This window comes from Taeniopygia guttata, chromosome Z, assembly GCF_048771995.1.
Source record: "Taeniopygia guttata chromosome Z, bTaeGut7.mat, whole genome shotgun sequence".
Classification (NCBI taxonomy): Eukaryota; Metazoa; Chordata; class Aves; order Passeriformes; family Estrildidae; genus Taeniopygia; species Taeniopygia guttata.
The window spans coordinates 67,863,662-67,889,950 of record NC_133063.1 but is presented as its reverse complement, the minus strand read 5'-3'; the positions used below and the strand labels follow the sequence as shown (position 1 = coordinate 67,889,950).

The 26,289-nt window shown below is 38.6% G+C and overlaps 1 protein-coding gene across 3 annotated transcripts in view; it reads right to left on the bottom strand.

Moving 5' to 3' along the window:
* DOCK8 (dedicator of cytokinesis 8) overlaps positions 1-26,289 on the bottom strand; it is a 91,487-nt gene that overhangs the window by 23,503 nt on the left and 41,695 nt on the right. For all 3 annotated transcript variants that reach the window (XM_030259076.4, XM_030259080.4, XM_030259079.4), the window contains 18 exons: positions 24,401-24,518; positions 22,625-22,695; positions 21,770-21,908; positions 20,041-20,142; positions 19,210-19,305; positions 17,877-18,111; positions 16,764-16,928; positions 14,831-15,006; positions 13,057-13,152; positions 12,035-12,130; positions 11,114-11,263; positions 8,671-8,784; positions 7,240-7,395; positions 4,439-4,578; positions 3,679-3,848; positions 2,227-2,372; positions 1,349-1,531; positions 584-719 (listed from right to left, as the gene is read on the bottom strand). In XM_030259076.4, the coding sequence (XP_030114936.4) occupies positions 584-719; positions 1,349-1,531; positions 2,227-2,372; positions 3,679-3,848; positions 4,439-4,578; positions 7,240-7,395; positions 8,671-8,784; positions 11,114-11,263; positions 12,035-12,130; positions 13,057-13,152; positions 14,831-15,006; positions 16,764-16,928; positions 17,877-18,111; positions 19,210-19,305; positions 20,041-20,142; positions 21,770-21,908; positions 22,625-22,695; positions 24,401-24,518 (2,489 nt within the window). The remainder of the gene's footprint in view (positions 1-583; positions 720-1,348; positions 1,532-2,226; positions 2,373-3,678; positions 3,849-4,438; positions 4,579-7,239; positions 7,396-8,670; positions 8,785-11,113; positions 11,264-12,034; positions 12,131-13,056; positions 13,153-14,830; positions 15,007-16,763; positions 16,929-17,876; positions 18,112-19,209; positions 19,306-20,040; positions 20,143-21,769; positions 21,909-22,624; positions 22,696-24,400; positions 24,519-26,289) is intronic.

The window sequence follows — 26,289 nt, the reverse complement described above, 5'->3', positions numbered from 1 at the left end:
AACATATGTCAGAGAGACTAAAAGAAAAGGGGACACTTGAAGTCTGACAGCTTGCCAGAAGGAGGAGATATATTTCTGTAGCAGTCTATCAGAACTAAAACCATTCAACTCAGGGCTCTAGTGAAAGACTCATCACTTTTTTTACTTAGGATTTTTAGAGCATTAATTTGCTTAATGTCTACAAAAACCTACATAAACCAACCCACAGATTCTCCATTTATTAAATGAAGCAACCTTTTCTGCTATGAACAATTTGTTTTTAGTGATGGTTTTGATACCATTTCTTGGCTCTTCATTACATACTAACACAACTTTTTAGAATATCTTGAAACTTCTTTCTTGGCTTCATATTATTCACATGAGAGGAACTCAGTCCTAGCTACACTTTGGAGAGTTGAAACCTAATGATATTTTCATCCATGCAAAACCAAGAATGGTCTGCAAAGGAATGGACTGTGGGAGAAAAGGGGGTGAAATGGACGAGGATGAAAATGGATAGTGTGCAGAGGCCCAACAAACTCATTTATGTCTGTAGACACTTGAGGTCCTCTCAAAAGGCCTGGGGAGTAATGGTTTGAAGTACCAGCTGGTATTCTGCAGCGCTTCATCATTTCTCCTCTGGCTCCTTCTCCTCTCAGTAAAGCCTCTTCTAATCGAGCTTTCACATCGCGTGACTTCTGGAGTGCTTGGGTGCTAACTTTATCTGAGCTTTGCTTGCCCTGGAAGTAAAGTTAAAGCAATCATTACCAATGCCTCATTTTTGGTCATGAGACCAAATTGCATCTCCAGAATGAGATACAACAGGAGAGACCTGTAGAGGGGACAGAAAGCAATAAATGTGATTGATTAATATATAAAGTCTAATACATGTTGCAAATGAGTAAAGAGGTACAATGTGTACTGCTAATAGAAACAAAGATGTAGTTCAGTTCTACTGAGAAAGAAATTAAAGTTCAAAGAGAAGGTTATTTTGTCCATTTCAGATGGATCCTCCCAGAAAGAGAAGTACTGACATCAAGCTCCTGCTCATAACTAAAGAGTCATCTGTAGTGTCCTGTCCAGTACTTACAGGAGCTGTTGGTATAATTCCCACCAGAAATAGCCCCTGAATGCCCAGGTAAAAGAAAATAATTAAACTACTTAGGTTACCTTCATAGAACTTCCTCAAAAGCTTTGGCAGCATTTTGCTTGAAGGCTACTGTCAGTTATTTTATCTGAAGTAATTTGTCTGGATTAGGTAAGTGCTAATTTAACCATTGTCAATAACAGATGCCCACTGGACAGCTGGAGTTTAAGGAAGAAAATTGATCCAAACCCGGACAACGAAACGATGCCTTGTTTTATTTACCTTATACTCAAAGCATGAAACACAAATGAAGAGGAGGTCTAAAATCCTGTTCAGCTGCATGGATGGAAGGTCTGCAATCCATTTCTGTATTATGTTCTGATCAGCATTTTTCATAATCCAGAGAAAACAGATCAAAAGGTTGCGAGTAGTATCAGGACCTAATGTGGCACTCTGTCTGTAGGGCTAGGAACACATGAAGTAAATGTCAATTGAAAGAAGAGAAGGGAGAGTGAGGTCATTTGAGTGAAGTAATCTTATTTAAATTTCATTGGACTCGAATCTCAGGACTGGACTTCAGTAAATTTAACATCTTCCAGGTGATAGTTATTGTAATTTTGACTGTATGTGTAATTAATGAAAGGACCAGTTGAATGCACATGAAAGACAGAGAGAAGCACGAGTTTCCTACATGCTTGTATAATAATTTCCTTATAAAAATGTACGGAAAAGATTCTGTAACCATTTGCTTCCCCTCTGCCCTGTAGTTGTGTCAGCCTAATTGCATAGTAGATTAAAAAAATAAAAAGTCCATACATAGAGAAAAAGCATCTGAATCCTAGATCCATGGATTTAGGTAAGACTGCAACAGGTGGGACTGCCATAGTGGTATTTGCTGATCTGGGAAGGAGTCTAGATTTGGCGTGGAAATGAAAATAGCATGTGGGAGAAAAAAGTGAACAATGCATGTTAAACCAGCAAATAATTAGAAGAGAATATGAGAAGATGACAGAAGGACTATGAGAGATAGTCCTTCTGTCTATTGGAGTTGGAGGAAACAAAAATGCAATTTCTCATGTAGCTATTAGTGGGAAGAAAGGATAAAAAAAGGAAGATGAAAACAGATAGAAGAAAGGAGATTGGCAGAGCAGTGAACATACCAGTGATACCAGAGGTATTCCAGAGTTCCTGATGTTGAACTGACTCCCTGCAATGGCAAGGGCCACGTTTTGGTTGATTGCGCTTGAAGACTCTTGTTCTTCTTCTGGGTTTCCTGTGCGTCCCTTTCCGCTGCGGATATCTGAAACTAAATTTGAAATATCCCATTGGAACTTCAGGGGCAATCCAGTTGCTTCTGCTCACGTCACAATTTTCCATCAATCTGTAACTGAGCAAAACAATTGGCACTTCTGTCCCTGAGACTGTTTGTATGGCTGATGTACCAAGCAGTGAAAGAGGCACAGCATCAGCAAGAGAAATTGCACACATCTGCAAAGACTGCCAAATTATTCAAATACATAAAATACCTAAAAGGTGGTAGCAAACATGAGATTATCTCTGAAGTTCAAAGCGAAGCCAGTACTTTGTAAGACTTGGAACCACCCACTTCTACTTAATTTCAGTCAAGAGGATACGCACAGTAACTAGACATGGATTTGGTGATATTCAACAAAGTATGTAAGTCTGCTAAGAGCTGACAGATCCAGTATTGCCTGCTGACTTAAAGACAAGTTTTATTTCAGGCACCCAACTGCTTCTAACTGCTGATTCTTGACATCACTTTCAGGAAATGGAGTTATTTATACCTAAGTTTTGTAAAAATCTTGTCTGATTCTAAACATCCATTTTGTGCTTTGCAAGTTCTGTTTTTCAGAGAAGCTGAATGATTAGCTGGACCCCATGTGTTGAGAATGTGATCATGGCTTCTTGTGACAGATTCTCAAAGGAAGACTCTAAACCTAGGCATATTGGTACACCTGGGCTTCTTCTTATAACTCTTCATCTATGGTATAAGGATAATACTTAGATTAAAAGAATGGTGTGAGATCTAATTAGCCAACGTACAGTAAATGCTTTCACCTTACCCAACTGAAAGTGATAGACAACTAGTAAGTTCATACTAGAAGGTTTTTTGTTAAGACATTTAAATGTGAAATATTTTCAGAACCAGTGACAAAAATACACTCCTCAAAGCTTATACATTTAATTGATTAATTTCGGTATCATGTTAATAGCAGCAAAAAAGCAATAGAAAAAGAGAATACAATCTAATTTCTGTAATTGTGGTGTAACATGATGTCAGTATCACTATCAGTATTTTCACTACTGTTAAGTATATCTAGAGCTAAATATTTCTTGCAGACCTTGCAGGCTTTATTTGGAAGGTCAGAAAACTTACACAAAGAGATATGCAGGAGCACTTACAGATGTATCTCTGGTCTATCACTTCCTCATGAAGTGAGGACACTTAAGTTTTTCCTGTTTGTAAAAATCCAGTTTACTTCTAAGTAAAGAAATATTCTACATTACTAGATTAATCTCTTATGTTTGATAAATTATTTAGACAAGTCCCTCTTAGAAGTTGAAAAATGCAAAGGCAAAAAAAGTCTTACTTGTAAAATCATGGAGTTGTGGTAGTGAATCCAAAATAATACCAACCAAAGGGAGGTAAAGAGCTGCAATTTTAATCTTCACCTCCTTTTTGGAGCAACGTGGGTCTAGGTCATGGGAACTCAGCAGGCTAAGGATAGCACTGACAGCTTTTCTTTGCACCTTGCTAATCCTGTTAACACAGAAACCATCCATGAGTTCCATTAATGAATCATGCCTAAATCAATTAAAAATTAAAGATTTAATAAATAGAAAGGAGGTGAACAAAACAAATAATGAACACCAGTATGCATTTGATAATCTCTTTCATTCTGAGCAGAGATTCCCATTCCCTCCAAGCCATAGGTATCTTAAATCTTCACGACGCTTTAACAAAATCAAAAAGCACCCAAGTCTTTCAAACTTCCCATAAAAATTCTTTGTTGTAAAGGCAGATGCTTAAGGAAAAGCATCAAACTCTGGCCAAAGTTTAGCTAAACGCTTAAGTTCAGACAAAGACAAAGGTGTTTTAGAGGGAAGAGCAACTGAAATTTTGTGTTCTTAATTTCTGTATTCAGCCAACACTACCACCACAAATAATATATTTTTATTAATTGAGAGGAACATGCTGCAGCTAAAACCATGACTGGGTCATTGCTATGTTAGAGTGACTCACTGAAAAGCATGGGGGAAGCAGGACTGTCCTGGAGTCAAACTGTGGCCTTGCCAAGAATAACAGTGTGACCTGATCCCATTCTAAAACCTGCAAATTAGGATACGCACCCCTCGCTGTCTGCATCCAGTGCTGCTGCCAGTTCAGTGAAAAGTAAGCCAGTCAGGAAATGCTGCTGACGGTATTCAGTTGAGAGGTCAAACATACCAGTGATTTTCTGGTCCTGGTAACTAGAGCAGGAGCTGGAGTTCTGCAGAAATATATTAGAAGTGTTAAAGAATGATCACGGAAACCAATGTTTCTTAAAAAGATCACAGTCACAGTCAATGTAACAAACTCTGTAGAAAATGTCTACCAGAGGAAAATCACAGACTTTGAAAGAATATTGGGCATTTTGGAGGAAGATATCTCTGTGTGAAATTAAAAGCTCACTAAGATGCAATTTCATCCTTTCCATTCTGTGCAAGCAACTCATTTTACAATTTTTGAGACATAAAATTCCTACTCTGTATTCATTATTTTGGACAGGATACAAGGTCAGAATTTTCTCTACTCTTGCTCTTATTGTTGCAGAGCAGCCATTAGCTATCACAGAGCAAGCAAGTGCCTCTACATTAAGAGGGACTTAGGTGTCAGAAGCTGTTCACTGTGTGTTCTTCAGCCTCCATGATGTCAAGTATGGAAGTAAGGTCAGGAAAGACACATGAACCTTGTTTCCTTTTGCCCTGGAAATCCTTAGCTGAGCTTGCTGGCAGCTGGCATAATTTAGAGCAGCCTTCAAACTGCTCTAAGTTATAGCTGTGACTGATATACAGCCAGCCCAGGAAAGGAAAGTTGCTGCTATATATGTGCTGTGAACTTCTTAGCTTCCACAATCATAGGTGTGTGCCACAGGTCACCTGGAATGTTCTTCTCCCTTGCTTAGATGAGCATAAGTCTTAGACTCTACTCCCACTGCTGCTACTAGGTTTTATGAGTCCCAGTTTTGCTTCTAATCTATATTCTTCAGTATTCCTTCCAATATTTCTGTCAGTCACCTGGGAATAGCCTCAGAGCCCAAACACATGAAGTATCAGTATACCACACTGTGGTAGCTATCTTCTAGTATATTGGGTCAAATGAACCCCATGTCTCCTAGCAGCCCCGTATTTTGGATCCCTATACTTAGGCCCACTCCCATTCAACTTCAAGCAAACAGGCATTGTCTGTACTATGTTTGTGTGAAATAATGTCAAAGTGTAGAGCACCCAGTTAAGTGAGTCTGGCTTATCTCAAAAAAATGTCACAATATTTACTCACAAGACCATATTTCTACTGCAAGTCTAACTCAAGCAGGCTGCACTCCTGCAGGCAGATCAAAATTATTGCAAGGGTGGTCAGCTAGTGCATTAAATCATGCAAGGGCCACAAAAGCCTTATTGATTTGCACAGGTTGCACATTGTAGGTTACTCCTAAAGGAGTTGATGATGTTGCTTGAAGGAAAGATTGATTAAACTGGTGTCAGCCAAGCTCTGACTTGCTAGAACTAGTTACAAGAACTGTGTTAATATTTTTTATTCCCATAAGCAGAACAGGCATTTTTCTTGCTCTTTGGCATCCAGGATTAGTATTAACCAAAGGTACTGTGATGCTTTGCTTTTAGGACTAGGAAAAACCTCAGAAAAATATTATTTGCCATAATGAACGTTTGACAATCCTTGTTAAGGTATGAGATGTAGCACATCTTAGCATCCAACCAATTCTTTGGCAATGACACTCAAAAAAGAAACCATGAATTTGAACTGCTCCATTACTGAGACTGTGTGTGTACCTCCCATAATTTTTTGTTTCAATTCCATCCCCTTGCCTCCAAGCATTGTTATGGAGCATTGCATTGAAATGCTTCGACCCTGTCCTGACCTCTGCAAGACCACTGAGGTGGAAAACAGACACGTGAGCAGCCTTTGATGGGGGTTTGCCCCATTGTAGAAAACCATCTCCACAGAATGTAGAGAAGAGCACAAGACTGGCAAAATTGAGTGTCGCGTGCAATCAACAATTTCTTTTTTTGATGTGTTTGTGAACTATGTGGTCAGGTAGGTCATGGAGGTCCTGACATTAAGGAAGTCTAGAGCTGTGTCAGTATCAGACCAAGTCTGGAAAAACTTCTGGAGAAATGAGATATGATGCGGATTGCTTGGTCTACTCAGAACACCTCAGTGTTTCCACACGGAAAATAATATAGTTGAAATTAAAAGGAGAACACTGTTCAAAAAACCACAGAGAACTATGGACAAAGATATAGCATGATCTGTACTACTGTGGGGGAGAAACCCAGAAGAAAGAACACTGGAAAAAGAAAGCATGATAATCCTATTTTAAGCAACATGAAAGCTCTACAAAAATTCACTATTCCAAGATATTGAAAATTGCAGTGTATTAGTCACTAATTTGGATGGTGGTACCATCTATTTCCACCTGGGAAGTAAGTTCCACTAGAAGGCAAACACACAGATAGCGTGCACTGCTGCATGCCATAATTCTCCAAAACAGATATTGAAATACATATTTGTGGCTGTGTGTGGACGGGATAAGGGTGTGCCTGTAAACTGACCTTCAGAGCTGTGCTCCTTTTAGACCTCATGTCTAGACCTCAACAGTAATTTTCTGTGAATGAGCATGTGCTCATTCAATGTTTCCAGGGGTGCACATGTCTGTGTTATGTTCAAATTTTACTCCTGTAGATGCAGTTTTGCAGTAGCACTCCTGTAGCCTTTCTTCTACTGTCCCTTTTTCTTAAGTGGGAATTTTTTCTCCCTGATCCAACAGTGGCTGATTCTAACTTAAGTATCTGAATACAAAGCAATGTAAGTGTTTTTCTACATGTGCCTCATGTGATGTTCATGCAATACCTATCTAATGGACAAACACCTGGGAGGACAAGGAGGGAGAGGGAGATGCTGGAGCAGATGCAGATGTCATGAAGAAGAGGTTCAGACTGAGGTAATGTTCATGGCTGCAGAGAATTCTCAGGAACTCAAGTCTCATGGAAATCAGGGTGGAGAGTGAATTCAGCTTGTTTGAAAGCTAGGAAAAACAAACAAAAAAAGTATCAAGTGATGGGCTAGTATTATATGAATTACCATGTACTGAAATATCCCGCTCCCTGAAAAGGACATAGACACGTAGACCTGTGTACATTAAAATGCTCACTGTACCTAACTAGTTTCCATACATTAGCTGCTCTTTTTTTGACAATGATGGTGTCTCTCTCCCTGCTCCCAAGAGATAACAAATTGTTTCTTTTTTCTTTTCCCCAAACCAAAAACATACAATATTTTTGTATTTTGCATAAGACAAAAATGAAAAACAAACTGAACTTTTCTGAGTCTGTGGCAAACTCATAAAATGTCCTGCTAAGTAACACAGGACATTGGTGGTTTCATAATTTCCCTTCTTATCAACAACGATATCAGTGAAGGAATTCATGGAGATACCAGATGGACCAGCACAAATACAGATCAGAAACCATAAGGAAAATGCTCCCTGTCAAATACAACAGATAATCCCATAACAACATTCTGCATCACCATTTATTTTTAATTTTCAGAGACTTGTGAAGCAAGAAGACAGATGTCTTATTCTGAGTGATTCTCTGAAACCTAAATACTGTCCTCACAGCACTCAGCTGGAGGAGTCAGAAAGTTGATCTGTGCTATCTGCAGATCCTACTGCTAAGGGCAGTAAAAAAATAAGGGAAGAAAAATGGTTCCATGGATGTTTTGCAGCAGTGCAAACCATGACATTTCTAAAAGAGTCTTTACCTCCACTCAATTTTTTCCCTGCAGATTACACATCAAATTAAAATCATTGTATATGACATAGGAAATAGGAAATTTACCCGGACCTTTAACACAAATCAAATGTGAATTCCCATCACCTATGTTAGACAGCGAATCTCTACCTTAAACCAATAGAAAAGTGTCACTATCACAGCAAGACTTGGAGGACAAGAAGAACAAGAAGGTTAGGACACGCCCAAATCCCTCCCTCTTGTCCCCTGAACCCCTTATCTTAAAAAACCCAAAATTCTACTTTTCCACCCTGTGTTAGTTCAAATATCACACTACTAAAACCCTTGTGACTTGTAATTCCTCATCCAGAGTTGGCAGCTTTCCACAGGCTAAAATTGAAGCCACAGATGTTTGTGACTTCTTGCCAGGGTCTCGGAGACCCCTGTCAGGGTCTTGAGACAGAGAGGGATGTTCTGGACTCCAACACTCAAAGATATTGATGGATAAACTAATCAAACAGAACAAAACACATAAGCCAAATGCGATCCAAATAATGTGTGGTGCTTACCTGATTACAGTAATGTTTGATGAGCTTAAACACAAATCCTCTATCCATTAAAGAAAGAAGATCATACAAGAAAAATGCCAGGCTGATATTAATATTTTCTGCTTGTTCACTTTCCTTAAAAAAAGAAAAATTTCCAGTTATCATGTATAAAACTTACATAAAGCTGGAATACTTTTTAGAATAATGAAGAATAGTGCAGGGGTCAGGTCCCAGAGCCATCTCAAGGAAAATATAGGTTAAGATTGTTTCAGTTCTCCAGTTCACATGATCTTGTTAAAATTGCACAGAATCACTTCTGTAAATTATTTCAATTGTTTCACAGAGAAATGTCACAGGATGAACAGTTCATTTGTGCACCCCTTTGGGCTGACAACAATGAATTTGAGACCTGCTCTGAATTGTCTATTGGCTGCAGTACTGCACATGACTTTTTTTTTTCTATTAAATATAATAGAATGCTGGTTCAGGAACTTAAAATATATAAAATATTAAGAAAAACCCGCACTAGCTTTGCTGATGTAAAGTATTTTTTTTAGAAATTTAAAGTGTAAAACTGATAGTAACAAAATACTGGTAAGAAAAATCTGTGGAGTTCACCAACCAGAAGCTAAACTCTTGTATGCTTGGAATTGGCCTGATTACCAGAGTTACACAGCCTCAAGTAAGAATCACAAAGAGCTTCATGTATCCTCTAAAATGAGGCTTCAAACATACCAATTTAAATCATAAACTCTCAGTAGCCTATGTAGTTCACCAAGAGGAATTAGCGAAGATGCCTGAGGAATCTGCACACATTTAATGCTCAAAACTGACAAAGGAGATGACAGAGAAAAAATATTGCCTGTACTGGCACCTCTGGTTAGTGAGAACAGGTGTGCAGCACCTCAGGGTGGCTACAATTCACTTTTTCATTTTCAAGCTATTCAGGAAAGATATACATTCTCTACAATCTGGAATTTGCACAGGAAAATGTTTTTCTACAATGAAGAAAAACCTGGTTTTCCACTACCTTATAGGGCAGGCAAGCATATGCCAGACACATCCCTGTAAAAATCCAGGGCAATCTGACATGGTCAATCACGTATTGAAACATCAATTATCACTTCTTGGATTTTAAAATCAGACATATATTGCTTACTACTCTGTATACCTAACCAATGGCCAGAATTCAAAAAACAGTGGGGTTTTCACTCACAATCAGCTTCTATATGCTCATTCTATCAAAATGAGAATTAAATTAACAGCCCACAAAAACCTGTGTATTTCTTGTGAGGAAGCCATAAATACTAATTTCTTTGCAAAGCCTACAATTCTGTTAAGGCATTTTTATTGTAACAATTTTTTATTTCATGATGTATTAAAAAAAAAGTCACTGATGGCTTAGGTAAACATTTCTGTGGAAATTATTTCTCTGCATATGGCTATCACAGAAGCACACCAATGAATTGAGCTTCGAGAACAACCTTTTGGTGAACAGTGACCATCCATTCTGTCATTCTCTGCCTCAGTTTGTCTGGTCTACCCTTTCCCAGTTTCTGATCCTCAACAGCACTTGGATGAAGTGGATTATGAAATGGAGCTTCTTGAAAAGTGGGCTGGCAGGCCAGCTCTCCCAGCTGCTCTGCCTTGCTCTGGTGCACAGCACTCTGCTGGGCTAGCTGCAATTGGCAGCTCTGGGGCATGAAAACAAGTTGATTACAACAACTGAATGAACAACAGTCTCTCAGTGCCTATCTGTGGCCTTAGCTTTTTCTACTGGCCAGTCCAAAGCAGTGTCAGTGATACAGGCTGACAGTAGCAATGTTAAAATATAAATTACAGTTTGTGATCCTTTCAATTTTATAATCTGTTGTATCAGTGCAATTTGTTAAAAGTACAAAGAATTTCATGGGACTTAAGGTTTATTTCTGGTCTTCAGTTTTTAAATGGACAGTGTCTCTTTAAAGAGATCACGGGTTAGATCACTTGTGGCTGGCTTTTGTAACACTCATGAGAAGCACTGCCTTCCTAAGGCATATTCCACTGCTACAGAGAGCTCAAATGAAGAATTAAACACAATGCAGCAGGATAGATGGTATCTGCAAAGGGGTACAAAAGGAAGAAGTCCTGGTGGGGCTGCAGTCTGATGTGCTGGCTAACATGGCATAAAGAATTACTACAACTGAAAATGGATGTCCAGCCATTCCTGTCAATAGAAAAGGGAATTCTCTTCTTGTACACTGCAGCCACAGTGAGAAGCAGGCTGAGGAACTGAGCTGAACAAAACCAGTCTCCTAAGAGAGACAAGGCTGCCTTTTACAGTGCCACAACTCCCACTTAAGGTCCATGTGAGAATATTTGCCTAATTCTAGCAGCACTACTGATATTGAAATGAGATTAAATGTAGCTCACTGTAACACAGGATGAGTAGCAAGGATCCATAATGCTTATTTAATCCACTTACCTTGGGTGGTTTGACTACAAGTGCAGCAATCTCTGAAGTAATCACACCAACTATAGTGGTAATATCATCTTTGAAACGATCGGAGAACCGGCTTCTTCTTGGGTTATCTTGCTTCTCTGTGTTGTGAACATACTGAGCCATACTCTTTATCTGCAAAGCAGAAAAAGAATACTAAAAAATGCCCAGACTGGAGGTAAAATACAGCTTTAAGTTTGATTGTAAGATTTCCTACTTCCTTTTCCCTGAATTTAATCACTCATTTTCTCAGAGCTGCTGTGATAAATCCTACATGGCAATGACAACAGAGGGTCTAAGGCTCCAATAGAGACAGGAATTGATTCCTGTTTATATTCATCTTTCAGTGCCTGAAATCAGAATCACCATCCTGCAACCCCTTTATCTGGACTTCTGAAATTCTGCTGCTTGCCACTTTTGCCCTTTATGATGACAGACAATGAGTGACACTTGTGTAATTCTTATTTTTAATGTTGCATTACTTACATGCTGATAGTGGAAATCAGTATAGTTTTTGCATTGACATGCATCATTGCAGGACTCTGTAGAACTGTGAATTTGCGGAGCTTTGTCACTGCTCCCATGTTGTTGACAAAAAGGAAAAAATAGGAATAGATATTCACCGAAAAGGAAGGGCTTAGTTGATGAGTGTCTCTCAGTCTTTTGCAAACTGTGGACTACTGCTCACGTAGTTCGTACAGAACTTTGCCATCACTGCCATAGTGAAGAAGGAGGGTGAATACAGAGAACTCTTTATTTTGTACTCTTTGCACTTTCATTAGTTGAGACCTCTCCTTTACAAAAAGCAGAATGACTGAAGAGGCCTGCACCCAATTGAAACTGTGCCTGGAACACCTACTACATGCCACCATTAAATAATTGAAAAATACCGCTGTCGAGTCTTACCAGGAGCTCAAAGAAGAACCAGGCATACTTGAAGACTGTTTCTCTCACTATGCCAGTGCTGACCACCATCTGCAATGCCAGCTCCTCATGGAAATGCTATATAATAAACACAGACTGTTGGACAATGGATTTTCAATCAACTCATCTTTCAGTTTCAACATCTTCCCTGAGTGAAAGTTTTCCATACTGGAGGGTGAGCAGCCAAATGGGGATGTATGGGCATCCTTGCAAGATTAGAAGGCAGATTTCACCAAAGTGAGTGCTGTTGGCACACAGACTTTGGCACCCATTTTTCTGTGGATCCAGAACTACGTATAACTGAAGAGGGAAATGCCTTTGGACCATCTCAGGTCATTGTCTGTACACTATATGGAGCAGTCATGTTTCCCACTACCTGCTAAGAACTTCTGTTTAGCACGCCCATGTTTTTCTGAGAGAAGGTAAAAGTGGCGGATGAGAAGGACAGAGCAATAACCACATCAGACATTGTACAGACATTCCTAGTTGGAGACAGTACTTTTTACAGTGACATCTATCACAAGACACATAAACCCAGTTATCTAAACTTCTAGGAAACTCAAATCTGGACTACTAAAGCTTGGTTCTAAAAGTTACAAAATGGGACAAAAAAATAATTCTTTACAGAAGAAAAAGGAGGCAAATACTTCTGAATGGAGTTTACTGTAACATGTAAAGACATGTATCCAAAGGTAAACAGCAGTGGAAAATGACCAAGGCTCTGAGACCTTAAGAAAGAAAGCAAAGGGAGGATCTAGACAGGCAGATACTTGTCTAAATCTGTCCTGGATAAAGAATCTAAAGACCCTGGAGCAGAAGCAAAAAGCTTTGAGTAATGTTTACCCACAGATTCAATATCTCATCAGTAATTCCTTGTTTGATAAAACTAGCTGATATTTTGTTCTGCTGCTCCCCTCTCCACATTTAGAAGTGCTAATTGCCAGCACTAGCTCAGGATGCTCCAGGTTCTGCAAGGAGTTCCCTCATGCATACTCACAGCCTACCTTTTTATTGGATGGTCTTGTGCTTGCACAAAGGCCTGACATATCATTTGTTCCTTCAGTGTAGTAAGACATCCGACTGGAGCTGTGATCCACAGGCTGGGGCACACAGATGGAAGAAATGCATAATAGTAAATCCATAACTTAATAACCATAGCTTAATCTAATTATCAGAGAAGAAATCACCCACAGCTCAGGGTTTGTTTGGCATTTTTTTAAGATACGCATAGACATTAATCGAAACAGTTCTTCTGTTTCCTTCTTCCCATCCCCCTTCCCACTCAAAGCTGAAGACCTCCTGGCAGCAGCAGCAGCAGCAGCAGCAGCAGCAGGGTGCAAAGGCACTGCCATCGCCTGCCCAGTGGCAGCACTGCAGCTGTACTTTGGAGGATACCATTCACCCTTAAACCTTTAAAGGTGTAAGTTTATCCCCGGCTCTACATCGAAAATAACTAGCCCCTTGAAGTTCGTCCTTCCATTAAATGTGATGCCAATTTAAGATGCAGTGAAATGGCAGGAACCAATTGTAAATTTCTACATTTATCAATGTGATGAAGCTGTAATATCAAACATGTTAATTCTGCATTAATTTGGAAAAATGCCTTGAGCCCTCGGTTTGCTTTTTTTTTTTCCCTAGGACACATTATATTAAGTAATAAAAATTCAAATCTATCTTATTAAAAATTGCTATGGGTGGATATATATGCCCATATGAACAAATCAAATAAAATGTGAAAGCCTGTGTATTTTACTAGTTCTGATTTAATTAGCTGAAGACCAGTACCTATTCATTTTAGATGGAGAGGCATATGCTCATTCAACAGAGAAAAGATTTCAAAATATTTCTGAAAACAATCTACTTGAGAAGCAATATTTTACATATATAATACTCAAAGAAAAGTGAGGAGGGGATACAGTTCAGACCTCATCACATGTATTGCTGTAGAGTTCTGCCAGGGCTGCAACTAGCAACAGGCTGCTTGTACAGGGGAAAAAATCCTGCTTTTACCAGAGGCATAGCTTTCCAGCTCCAGCTGAATGGCAGACTCTAGGTTTTGGTTTCCCCAGACACACAGCCATCCTCATAAAGCTCTGAGATGGGCTGGGATGCTGTAGATCAGCAAGCATCTGCTGCCAATCAGGGAAACAAGATCCTTTCTCTTGGATCAACTGCTTTGTCCTGTAAGCCATTGGTGGTATATGTAGCAGTGGATGAGAATGCAGAGGAAGCTTGTATTTCACTCTGTGGTTGAATTAATATTTGGAAAGACCCAGGTGCAAATTATGCACATGGCATCTGCACTGTGTGCACTGTAACTGATATAAAGCTATGGGGCTGCTGATAATTGACTACTTACTCTTTTTTTTTTTTTTTTTTTTTAAAACTAGGAAACTATATAACACCAAACAAAAAGAGGAAGAAAGGTCTGTGGCTGCACTGACTCTGCAGCTTGGACCAGACCAGGTCACCAGCTGTGAACAGAACTTAAAATCTGGAATAACAGGAGAGTGAGGCAAGTCAAAAAAACCAAAAAATGCCTCTGTGAAATGTCTAAGCCACAAACAAGAGACAGAGTTCCCACCTCTTGCTCTCCACTGAATGAGAATTTAGCAATGGGATTTAACATGTATTTATGCCAAATCAGATAAACAGAATATACTGCTGGTGATACATACAGTTCATTTATAAGGAGCAAATCCAAACCTTTATGACAAAATCTAGATTATTAGGCTTTGCACCATGCCATTCTTCATATATTTGACTTTATTATCTTACCTTGGATGACATGACGCTTTTGACCTCTTCATCAGCAGTGGCTTGTGCAACAGTGATGTCAGGATTGCTGCAGCTTATCACTCTGCTCTGCAGGAGTTTATTTCCAACAGACACTGCAGACGTGCGTCCAAAGGTGTAATAACGAGATTCTGTCGAAACAGCACTGCTGCCTCCACCTGCCACAGTGAGATGTTTGAATTAAGACTGAAGGACATATATATGAGACAAACGTCAGCTTCAAGCTAGTTTTGCTCAGTGGTGTTGTAATATCAGCATTTTGAAAAGAATAAAGCTCCTGAAAACCCCACTACCAACTGCTTCATTAACAATCTACAATCTAGACATTGAAAGAGAAGTTACAGATATTATCCCAGTCAACAGCTAACAGGGTCATTACACAAGCAATACCAAAAGATTAATAGGTGCTACTTAAGTAGCACCACTATTACAATAGCTCTTTCTTTCCATCAGTTCTTTTAAATTTGCTGTAAATTAAGACAATATTCGCAAGCCTAAACACAAAATACCACTTTCAACACATGATTTAATGCCATGTTTGAAGTATCCAAGGAAGCGGGGAGAACTGCCATCAGGAATTTCACTAAATGATATCTGGTTTTCAGTTTTACCACAGAACTTATTTCTACAGGACAAAGAATTCCCAATTGTTTGTGAGCTCACAGATTTTTGCATATCCCAACATCAGTCTAAATGTGCCTCAAGGGGGATTTAAATTAATATTCAAAAGAGAAAAAAGCTTTAGCTCCCACAGCACAGCTGCTCGTGGTAAACCATTGAACATATACCAATTAATCTAATGAATTCTATAGGCTTTAGGATAATGAATTGCAACAGAATAATAGAATGGTTGAGACTGAAAGGGCCCACTGAAGGCCATCTAGTCCAACCTCTCTGCCCAAAGGAGGGTCACCTTGAGTCAGCTGCCTGGGACTACAACCAGATGACCTTCTACTATCTCCAAGGTGAGAGGTTCAGGCAACCTCTCTGGCCAACCTGTACCAGTACTCAGCCACCCTCAGAGGAAGTGTTTCCTCATGTTCTCTCTGTTTCAGTCAGTGTGTGCCTATTGTCTCTGATCTTGTCACTGGGTGCCACTGGAAACAACCAGGCTGTCTTCTTTGCACTCTCCCTTCAGCTCTTTGTGTACACTGAAGATCCTCCCTGAGGTTTGTTTTCTCCAGGCTGAAGAGCCCAGCTCTCTCAGCCTTTCTTTACTGAAGAGATGTTCCAGACCCTTTTGTCATTTTTATGGCCCTTGGCACGTCTTTGACCAACGTGTTCATGTCTCTCTTGTACTGGGGAGCTCAGAGATGGACACAGCACTCCAGGTATGGCCTCACCAGGGTTGGGAAGAGGAGAAAGATCACCTGACTAAACCTGCTGGTCATACAGTATTTTATCCTCTAATGACATCCTTAATGCAAAGGAGACATTGGGTGAGCTTGGCCCTACACCACTTGGCAGTAGGTTACTTTGCATGGAAAGTAATTTATTCATGTACAGGTCAATAAAATTGGCATTTAAGGCCATTTTAACTCATAAAAAAATTTCTTCTAGAAAAGGTTTCAGGCAAGTTTAGGCAATTTCTCTTGCATTCATCTTCATGAAGCTGCAACATTGCTTGTAGTTGTGGAAACCTCTCACCTCAATCCTTCATCTTAAATTAATAACTGAGGACTGGAGATTATGAGGGCAAATCTATTTTGCTCTTTGCAGTGCTGATATTCATGACCTTACTCAGAGCAAATGGTGTATCAGAACAGTGGAGTGCTTAAATGGTATGCAGTCTGGGTCTGAGAAGTTGTGTTTGCTATCTTACAGGTCAGTGCCTTAAATCCTTCTCTCAAAAGCATCATGCTGCACAGCATGTATGAATAAAAAAATACTTCTGCAACCCTTGCACCAACAATACCTGGTTTGACCACTTCTCTTTGTGGGTCTGGCAGACGAAATACATAGTACACATAAGATGCCAGGAGACAGTTCCTTCCATGCTGGTCCTTGCTCAGCTCTTTGCTGTTGTGGAGACTATTCACTATTGCAACCACTGACTCAAAGGCAAACTGTGAGAAGTTGGCTGTGAAACAAAGGCAAGAATTAGAGTTAGCACTGAAATGTATAACATAATTAAATGAGAGCATTCTTCGTATCAACAACTAATCTTGAAAGGTTTAATTCAGTCCTTAACAAATTCAGAGTTTTAGACAGCAATTGCTATGCCTGAGCAGACCCAAAGTCTACACAGGCTCATAAACACTCTTTAGCAGACCCACTGACTTTCAATCGAATCACTGGTATTCTGTCACTTTATGCTACATAAAAGCAGACTGTAACTGTTAATTACATTTCTAGCAGCCTTCACATATTTCCTATAAATTATCTTCTTGCAGAATACTAAGACTCATTACTCTCCAGTTGACAGACAAATACAAGCTAGCAGGCTTTAGCACAAATATTGTAGTGGATGACACATGTTGATTATCTGAATGAGATAGGAAATTACCTACACCACTGTATGCAAGTATGCCATTCTTCCAGACTTAATGTATGTTATGGGCAACTGGCATCTCAGTAAAACAAAAATCAGTGTTCACTATTATATTCTCTGGTTTTGTGCTCACTCAACTCTGTCTAAAGGCCTTTGGGCAGAGGATATGATGCAGACAGCAGTGTCAGTTGTAGGATAATTATTTTGCTGGTGTTTTACTTGCAAAACAACTCAATTCCAAACAAAGTTGAACCACAACCCACTTTCTGACCTATATTTTCAGATAAGTAAATTACTACAATTTAATGTACCTTCCAACCAGAGACTAAGATTCTTAAATGCAGGGGGAAAGAGAAAATGCAGCAACTCTGTTAAGCCTGACTAAATTGTGCAGTCAGACTCTGTCTTGACCAGCACAACTCTTTCTGAAGTGTGCTACCCTAAATACTAAATCCAAGCCTGACTATTTCAGCAACCATTTCTCCCACATATCTAGGTTGCTTGCAAAGTACTTGAAGGCCATGAACCAGTAAATACCTGTCTGGCCAGCTATGACCATAGGTTGTACAGCCAGCTGGAAAAGTTTATCTAGTACCAAATGCAAAAATAAGACAAGAGGTTCAAGGCGTGAAGAATTCAAACAGATAATGCTGAGTTTCAATTCATGCTCCAGTGAAGCCTCTGTAATCTTCTGATCCATCACTCGAAAGGGGAATGTCACTTGGCTTTCCAGAGAATGGCACAAAGTGAAGAACTTCTCCAGATGGTTATCCTGCAAATACAGTGCACTCACAGTTAACAAAGTTGACATATTTCAGGCTAGCACTAAGAAAAGCCTGATCATACTACCTCATGGGATGAAAGGAAAGATTTTTGCCCTTCTGGCTTTCAGTAGTGCTCTGAGTGATCAACTTATCAAGCAGCTGTCACAGTGCTTTGTTTGCTCCTATCCATCTGGTTCAAATTCAGACTGTGGTGAGATCAGCTTGAAGGCAGGAAAGTTATTTCCCTCCCTAAACTGATCACTTCATTTAATGAAAATAGTTTTCCTTCTATTTGATAAAACTGTGTCACATTATAGTCCGTCTGCCACTCACACCTGAATTCCAGCTACCTACAAGTTATGTGCCATATGAGTATGCCCTACTTGTATTTAAAAAACATGCTGCAAAGGGGTGATGGACCTGCTTCAGGTCCATCAGGGCCTTCAGCTGTTAGGACATATTTACTAGGCTTAACTAGAATGGGGTAAGGGATAAGAGCCACTGAAAAGCAGCAGAAACAAAACAAAGCTGATCTGCCTCAAACCAGCATCTCAGTAAGATGGGCAAAGATCCAATTTCCTATGGCATTTAAATGATGGGAATCACTGAGGTCTCACCCAGCACTAAGCTTGTGTCCCCAGAGCATGTGGCATTGACAAGTGAGCTGCTTAACACATACTGGTGGTGTATAACATGTAAATGGAGGTGGGGAGGTGCTTTGGACAGTTCAGTGGGCTAGTTCACTTGGCTAGTTCCCTGGACACGCTGTCTGAGCTAGCCTTGAAGAACAGAAGATGCAGACTGCAGAAACTGGGACTGTGCCCTGCCAGCACCTTTCAATCACAGCCTGAGCAGACCCCTGCTGAGCTGAGAGGACACCATGTGACTCACTGCCAGGAGTGCCCATTTGTTCACTTCCACCAATAGATTTAATTTCACCGAAGGATTTCATTCACGGAGGATATCAGGTTATTTTCATAGCTCCTAAATTTTTTATAAACTGTGTGGGCTGAAACACTTCAGTTTCATAAACCTGCTAAATTGGCCTGTACATCTGAATTTTTTAAAAATGAAACTACAGCTGTATATTACTTCTGATGCATTACCTGGGTGTGAACAGATGACACAACTTGAACGTCAACAATGAAAACACCCTTGTGTCCTTCAACCCACTTTATAGGGGGTGTCTGAGATGGAATTTTCTGTGATGGAAAGAAAAATATGGGAATCATCTTCCTTTTAATGCTCAAACAGAAAGTCTGTTTACATGAGGGTCTATAGGTTATTTCCACTATTCACTTCATTTTAGACATCCAAATTCAGTGCCACACAGAGGATGACAGCTAAGAATCTCCTTGTTCTCACAGTCTCTTGGAAAGAAGCTGATGCACTGAACTGGGATATTTAGATATTTCAGCTGGATGTCTAGCACAGACCATGTAAATATGCATCTTCTCATGGAATACTGTTAAGGCTAAAATTTCCTGGTCAAAGCATTGCCAAAGGCATTCCGTGGTGGTGTGGTACAGTTTAAACTCTCGGACAAGTTTCCTACATGCCATGTTTTCCGAGAAGGCATAGTTTTCTGCTCCAGTAATACCACCTGATTCCATTTCTCCTCCCCCTCCCACAAAGTCACATAAAAAACCCCAGATTATCCTGCGGAAGAAATCAAATTATTGCTTTGACATTCTTGAAACAAATGTGTCCCTGATTAGACAATTTACAAGAATTTGCTGGCATATACTGTTAAAAAAATAGTATAATGATATAAAATATTAACACCAGTGACAATAATAACAACAACACTTTTCCTCAGACTTTCCCCTTCTAAAGAACAAAAAGGAGGCACTGCCTACCAGCAGACAGCAATGTTAGTTTCTAAAACACTTATGTTGTTTTCCTACATACTATCTTTTAATAATTTTGCTTGTTACCTCAGGAGAGTGAATTGAATAGTGTAAAGGCAGTTTATCCAATGCAACAGGAAGACTATAATGTCCAGTTTGAAGACGATCATTTAATAGAATTGGCAGCCACTGAAACAAATAAAGAGAAAACACAGCAATATTCCTAATGATAAATGGTTAGACCTATTTATTTAATTTGTTAGATAAAGTCAACAAAACAACAAATGAGATATTGACCCAAGCTTCTCTGCTCTAACTCATTCAACAGTAATTTCTTTGTATTTTAAATTCAAAGATAGCTGATAGCTACTGTAGAAAAATGTACAAGACTGCTTTACAAACCATCTCTTTTGAAGAAAACAAACACAAAGCTTCTCATGTGTGTCACACATTTTTCTAATAAATCCTATCAGAAGGATTTAGTGGAATCCACATTTTGATTTAAAAACTCATGTATCTTGAATATACTGATTCTTGGTATTGAAGCGAATCAACAGCTAAAGTTTTTCTGGGATTAAATTGAACATCTTCCTTGTGATCACCATGCCAGACTGACTTGTCATATCCCTGCATTGATATTTGGACACATTTAATTTTTTATTCAAGTCTGAAAGAGCCTGGGCATTTGACTATCACAGGGCAGTAACATTTTGAATTTAGGTGAACAAAAACTTGAAAATTAAATCTTCACCTCTGCCAAATCTTGGTTCTGAACTAATTTATTTCTTAACAATCCCTCTAACACTGCTGGGACTATAACTGTCCATAAAAAAACCAAACCAAACCAAACCAAAACAAAACAAAACCAAAAAAAAACCAAAAACAAAACAAAAAAAACCCAAAAAACACAAACAAACAAACAAAAAACCCACCAAAAAAAACCAAAAAAAAAACCCCAAAACATTTTAAGGGATTTGTGGTTGTGTGCTGTGGTTTAAAAACTCCAAAAGCCAACAAAGAAACAAAGAAGCAAACAATCAAAAATACAGAAATACAATGGCCTCTCAAACTTCATAGCTAGAACACATGGAAAGTCCTTGTCTGGCTTCACATTTCAATTGCTGACCAAAGCTCTAGGACATTTTCAAATCTGAACATCATCATCTTCAATTTTCTTTTTATATTAAAATCTCTCAATTTAAAAATACTGTTTGATAAAGAAAAAGGTCCGAGAGACTATGCTACAACATGTATTTCTTAACCTAAGACAATCTAGTCTCAACATGAAGATAAAGAAGGCAAAAGAATTACATTTTAGCTTTTGGAGTCTTTCTGGTTTTTAAATTTTTATGTGGATAAAAGACAATTTAGAACAGAAAAGAAGTGCTGTGTAAAACCTAAATGAAAATATTACATTAGCTGTTACCTCATGTATGAACATGGTAACAGCTAATGTAATATTTTCATTTAGGTTATTTTTTTCAATAAATAGAATCTAACAGAATGAGTTTATGTGCTATAAAGCATTGCTGTTGCAAATATTTAGGCACATATTTCAGTTGATTCAAGTGAATTCATTAAGTACAAAGACAGTTAACACAGTAAAATTATAGGATGAGGATGTAACACATCTCAGGTGACACCTAGTTTCCATGAATTCACACTAAGATCCTCCACTGATTTTGATGTATTGCCACAAACAGAAAGGAATAAATCACAAAATTCTTGATAAGCAGAGAGTCTGCATGGGATACACATAGACATGCACATATACACACCCACACCCCCCCAGTCTTATGTGTCACATGGAACTTACTGAATACCCTAGGAGGGTTTCAACAGATGCTCCTTGCTTTGGTTGGCAGCTGATGTGGTAGAATGTGAACAGTAGATGGTGTTTCTCTGTGAGTTTTGCTGGCAGCTTAATTTTGACTTCTTCATAGAAGTCAGGAGATCTGTTAAAAAAAATATGCCAAGCATGGCACAATATGTTCTCAATGTAAATGTAAGGCTGAGCAAGAGGCAAATTTGCCAGCTGGCTTTTAGATGCTATGGTTATACAACCAGATAACTCCTGAAAACAGAGTTTAATTTAACAAAAAAAAAAAAAAAAAAAAAAAAAAAAAAAATATATATATATACATATTTTTATGAAATGTAAATATTTTTATGCATTAAGAATCTGAATGTTATATTTATGAACAATCTACAGCTTTGAATCAGAAACAAACAGTATCATCTGGGCAGATTCAGCTTCCACGTATCTCTAGGTTTCAATCTCTGTTTTGGATTTTTGCATAAGTATTCTGCAAGTCCTAAATCCCAGGTTCTCATTTATGAGAATGAGAATGTCCCTTCAACTCTTTTGGATTTATGAATTTACTGAAGCGAATGATTTTTAAAGTTGCACTATTTCCTGTTCCTGTTCCTTAATCTTCATAGAAAAAATATTCTCAACTACTAAAAAGCTTTGAACAGCAAAAGCAAAGGTCTGTTCTACAACAGCCACTTATGCAAATGAAAGTAGCAATCCAAATTAGATATGACAAATTGCACAAAATATAAATGTTTAAAATAGCATTCATTGATGAACTATGTAGGGTAACAATTATGTAGAGAGATCATAATGAATACTTCTCAAGTCGTGTGAATAGATAGTAACAACACTTACTTATTATGATATGTGATAGCTGTGTATATTTCTTGGACAAATTCTGGACCTGAAGATTTCCCAAAAATTACCTATATTAAGAAGAATAGAAAATCAGGACTAGAGCATTTATTTGTCATCATCTTGTCTACATTTTAAGACAATCTCTAAAGATTTAAAATGACTCCTCAATTTCATCTTAGATTGTTGGCATAAATGTCTTATTACCAAGCACCTTCCCCACACTCCATTCAGGGTAAAACACCAGGAAAATGGAGCAGAGTTATTTCTAAGCCACTGACTACTTCACATTTATGACATTCTTTATTTATAAACTAAAAGCCTAGGAATCATAGGAAAAAAGTTATGGTAAGCCATTTACATGTTGTCACACTGTCTTTATCTAAGTGCTAAAAAGTTAAATAAAATGTATTTTTAGGAGTTTTGTTTTCCAGTTATAACCTGCTTATTCAAGGTGAGATGCATCTCACCTTACCTTAGAGGTCCAAAGTACCTTTAAAATCAGTGAAGAAAAATAGGCATTTCTGGTGCTAGATTTGCTTTCCTGAGACACATGTCTATGGTAAGGCCTTGAAATCAAATAATTTATAGGGAGCCTTGGGACATGAGCTTAGACCAGAATCTCTGCACTGTGGAAGTCGTTATGTATGTATTGAGAGGAAGGTCATTTTCAGTGGAGAGAGAAGATGAACTGTGTCTGTACCAAACATTTGTCAAAACCTAATCATAACACAGGTAGAATTTAAGGAAACCAAAAATGCAGTATTGTGTAAAAGAAGGTGTTACATTCACAGGACATAGCTCTAGCTCTGGAAGAAATGTAGCTTGGGAAACACTGTTGATGCTCTGATTTCAGGTCCACAGGTTATGTGGAGCAAAGCTGTGAAGTATATACTAAACAATGTCAGCACACTGATAAAGGCTGGTTGGGTGATAGTCCTTGGTCCAACAGATTGCTGGACTAAAATTTCCTCAAAGTAATATTTCCACTCATTGTTTTCCTTCTCCAACACATAAAATCACAGAAGATATTTGTCTCAATGTCATTCTCAAGTAGCCAAAAACAATGTCTTGAAAATAGAAAAAGAAATTCAGGCTGAAGCAGGCATCTGGGTTGGAACACTTCAAACGGAACCTCTGAGTCTTGGTGAAGTTGAATAGGGGACCTTACAGTGAGAGATGCTGAATAACCTGTACCTAGATAGGACTGTCTGCTCTGCTAGTAGCATACACATATGCCGTGATACACAGTGTGTTTCAAACATGGAAATCAAATCTCCACCTATGCAGCATGATTGTGCATCCATTTATACTCAGGCATAATGAGCATATGGGATGAAGATCCCAACTTTTACCTTCCAGTGTAATACCTGAGCACTTGTGTAAACATAGTGCATGCAGAGGAGTTACCCTGCAAAACAGACTATATAATTCTTAAAAGGTCTCTGAATTCCTCTGTGAATTTTACCCTTAGAAATTCCAGCATGATACTGATGTAATACTATGTTATTCTTCTGAAAACGGGGTAGGAATATTTAGATAAGAGAGAGCAACATGCTTCTGGTTGCACTAGAATCACAAGTATTTTTTGCTGTGGATAAGGAGCATAGCCCTGCTTTAGGATGAGAATGAAAGTTTCTCAAGCTTTCTGTGGTAGGCTTCCTAAGGCCCCACTGGAAACTGTGTTGATGGGAAGTAAATAATGACTTCTCTTGTCAGAGGTTTTCAGGAATGCATGTAAACAAAAGCCTGCTAAGAAATCTCAGCATTTATTACCGGCATTGCACAGGATGGGTCTTCACCACACATAAATTGGATCTTGATGGTAATGTTCCTTGCAGAAGCCAGTCGGTTAGCAAAATTCAACCTCTGAGGGTAAACATAGAGGAGATTTCTGGAAAAAGATAAGGAAGAACTAGTACATGGCAAGCATTCCTGCTTGAAAATTAAGCACACAAATTAGTGTCTTGCTCATTCCTCTCCCTGTCCTTCAGTTCCACCTACAGAGTGAAAGATCTGGCAGAACTCAGTTTCAGAAGTCCACACATAAAAGAAAATTGCATCGTGTGATACATAGAACATACTTTGTTTAAGGTTTCACCTACACTAAGCTATGTTCTGTTACAAACAATTATCTTTGCTTGAGGTAATGAAAAGCAGGAATGTCTCGAAAAAGCAGTTCCTTTTTCAGGTGTGAATAATCAGATATTGGAAGGAGAAAAGAATCACTCAGAGATGATAAAAACAAGGAAATCAACAACTGAAGTTCATACATTCATAGCTTATAGCAAAAAAGAAGGCATCTATTTCTAGGTTATACAAACCAAAAAGCAGTATCAATGAACCTGAGTAAATACAAATAAGAAAATTTGAAAAAATAATTCTATAAGCTACCTCTTATTAGTATTGAATATGAATAATGCTTTGACATATAGCATACTTCGCTGTTTACTAATATCTGTACATGAACATATTACTAAACATAAAAAGCACCTTTAATTTCTGTGGGGAATTTGACAGCATAGGTGGTCTTCTGATGTATAATTCCAATAGAAGAGTAAAAATATCAATAGAAAGATTTTTCTCTGGTGAAGTTAATGGAAAATCTGAGATTTCAGGTAGATCTGGATTATGCACAGGTTCTGGAATCATGATTATGTCTATTTACTGTCTTGTTTTCCCAGTCTGCTATAGCATTCTCACTGCTTGTCCTCTGAGTGTAGGGAATAAGACAAGTGTTGGAGGAAGCATGCTGGCTTTCAGTGAAAAACAATGAGGATTGCTCATGAACTTTCAAGATTTCTTTTCATCTGTGGCAGTCAGAAGCTGCACAGAGAATTGTACTGTCCTTATCACAGATATCTCCTCTGTACCACCGTCAGCTGAAAAAGTCAAGCAACCTTGGAGAATATTGTCAGTAAGTCAGACCATCTTCCATTTACTATATCCCAAGACCAGGAAAACTGTGGTTTCTTCTTCTGATTTCCATGTGTCTCAACATGACTGTACCATTCAATTACTAAGTTCAAGCTACTCTTTCCAACCAACATGGCACAAAGCATTCCTTAGTAAAATAAATTGCTATTAACTTGCCTTTCCCTTCATTCAGAATGGTACTTCTGTCTATCACACTAGTGCACTCTTTTCCTTACTACATTATGTTCAAGTTTTGCTTTGCCAAATTCTCTCCCAGATGATGTTAAGGAAAGCTAAGTGAAAGAGCAAAATATATTGGTAACCTCTACTGAATTATACCTGGGGGACTGACATATTAAATGAAGGATATAATCAATACTACATCTACCAGAAGTGAAGAAATACATGTAGGGAAGGCTGAATAATACAGCCATTGCTTCATTAATCTGCAGCCTAGGACAAGATGTCACAAATCTATGTAATGTACCTGGGCACTGGATTTTACTTTTAGAAGTGACTTGCGATGAAAGATATGTAAAAACACAGAGACCTCTCTGCTGACTACACAACCAAGGAAGGATTATTCCAACAAGTACTGGACTGAAAAACTAAAGCTTGAGCCATTTATGTCAAAGTAGTTTTAGGGATCTTGCTTACATGTGTATTAAGCCCATCAGCATGGAGGAAAAACAGAGGCAAATGCTGACTCTGGATATCCTGCAGAGGTGAAAATGATGGCTGACATCTAA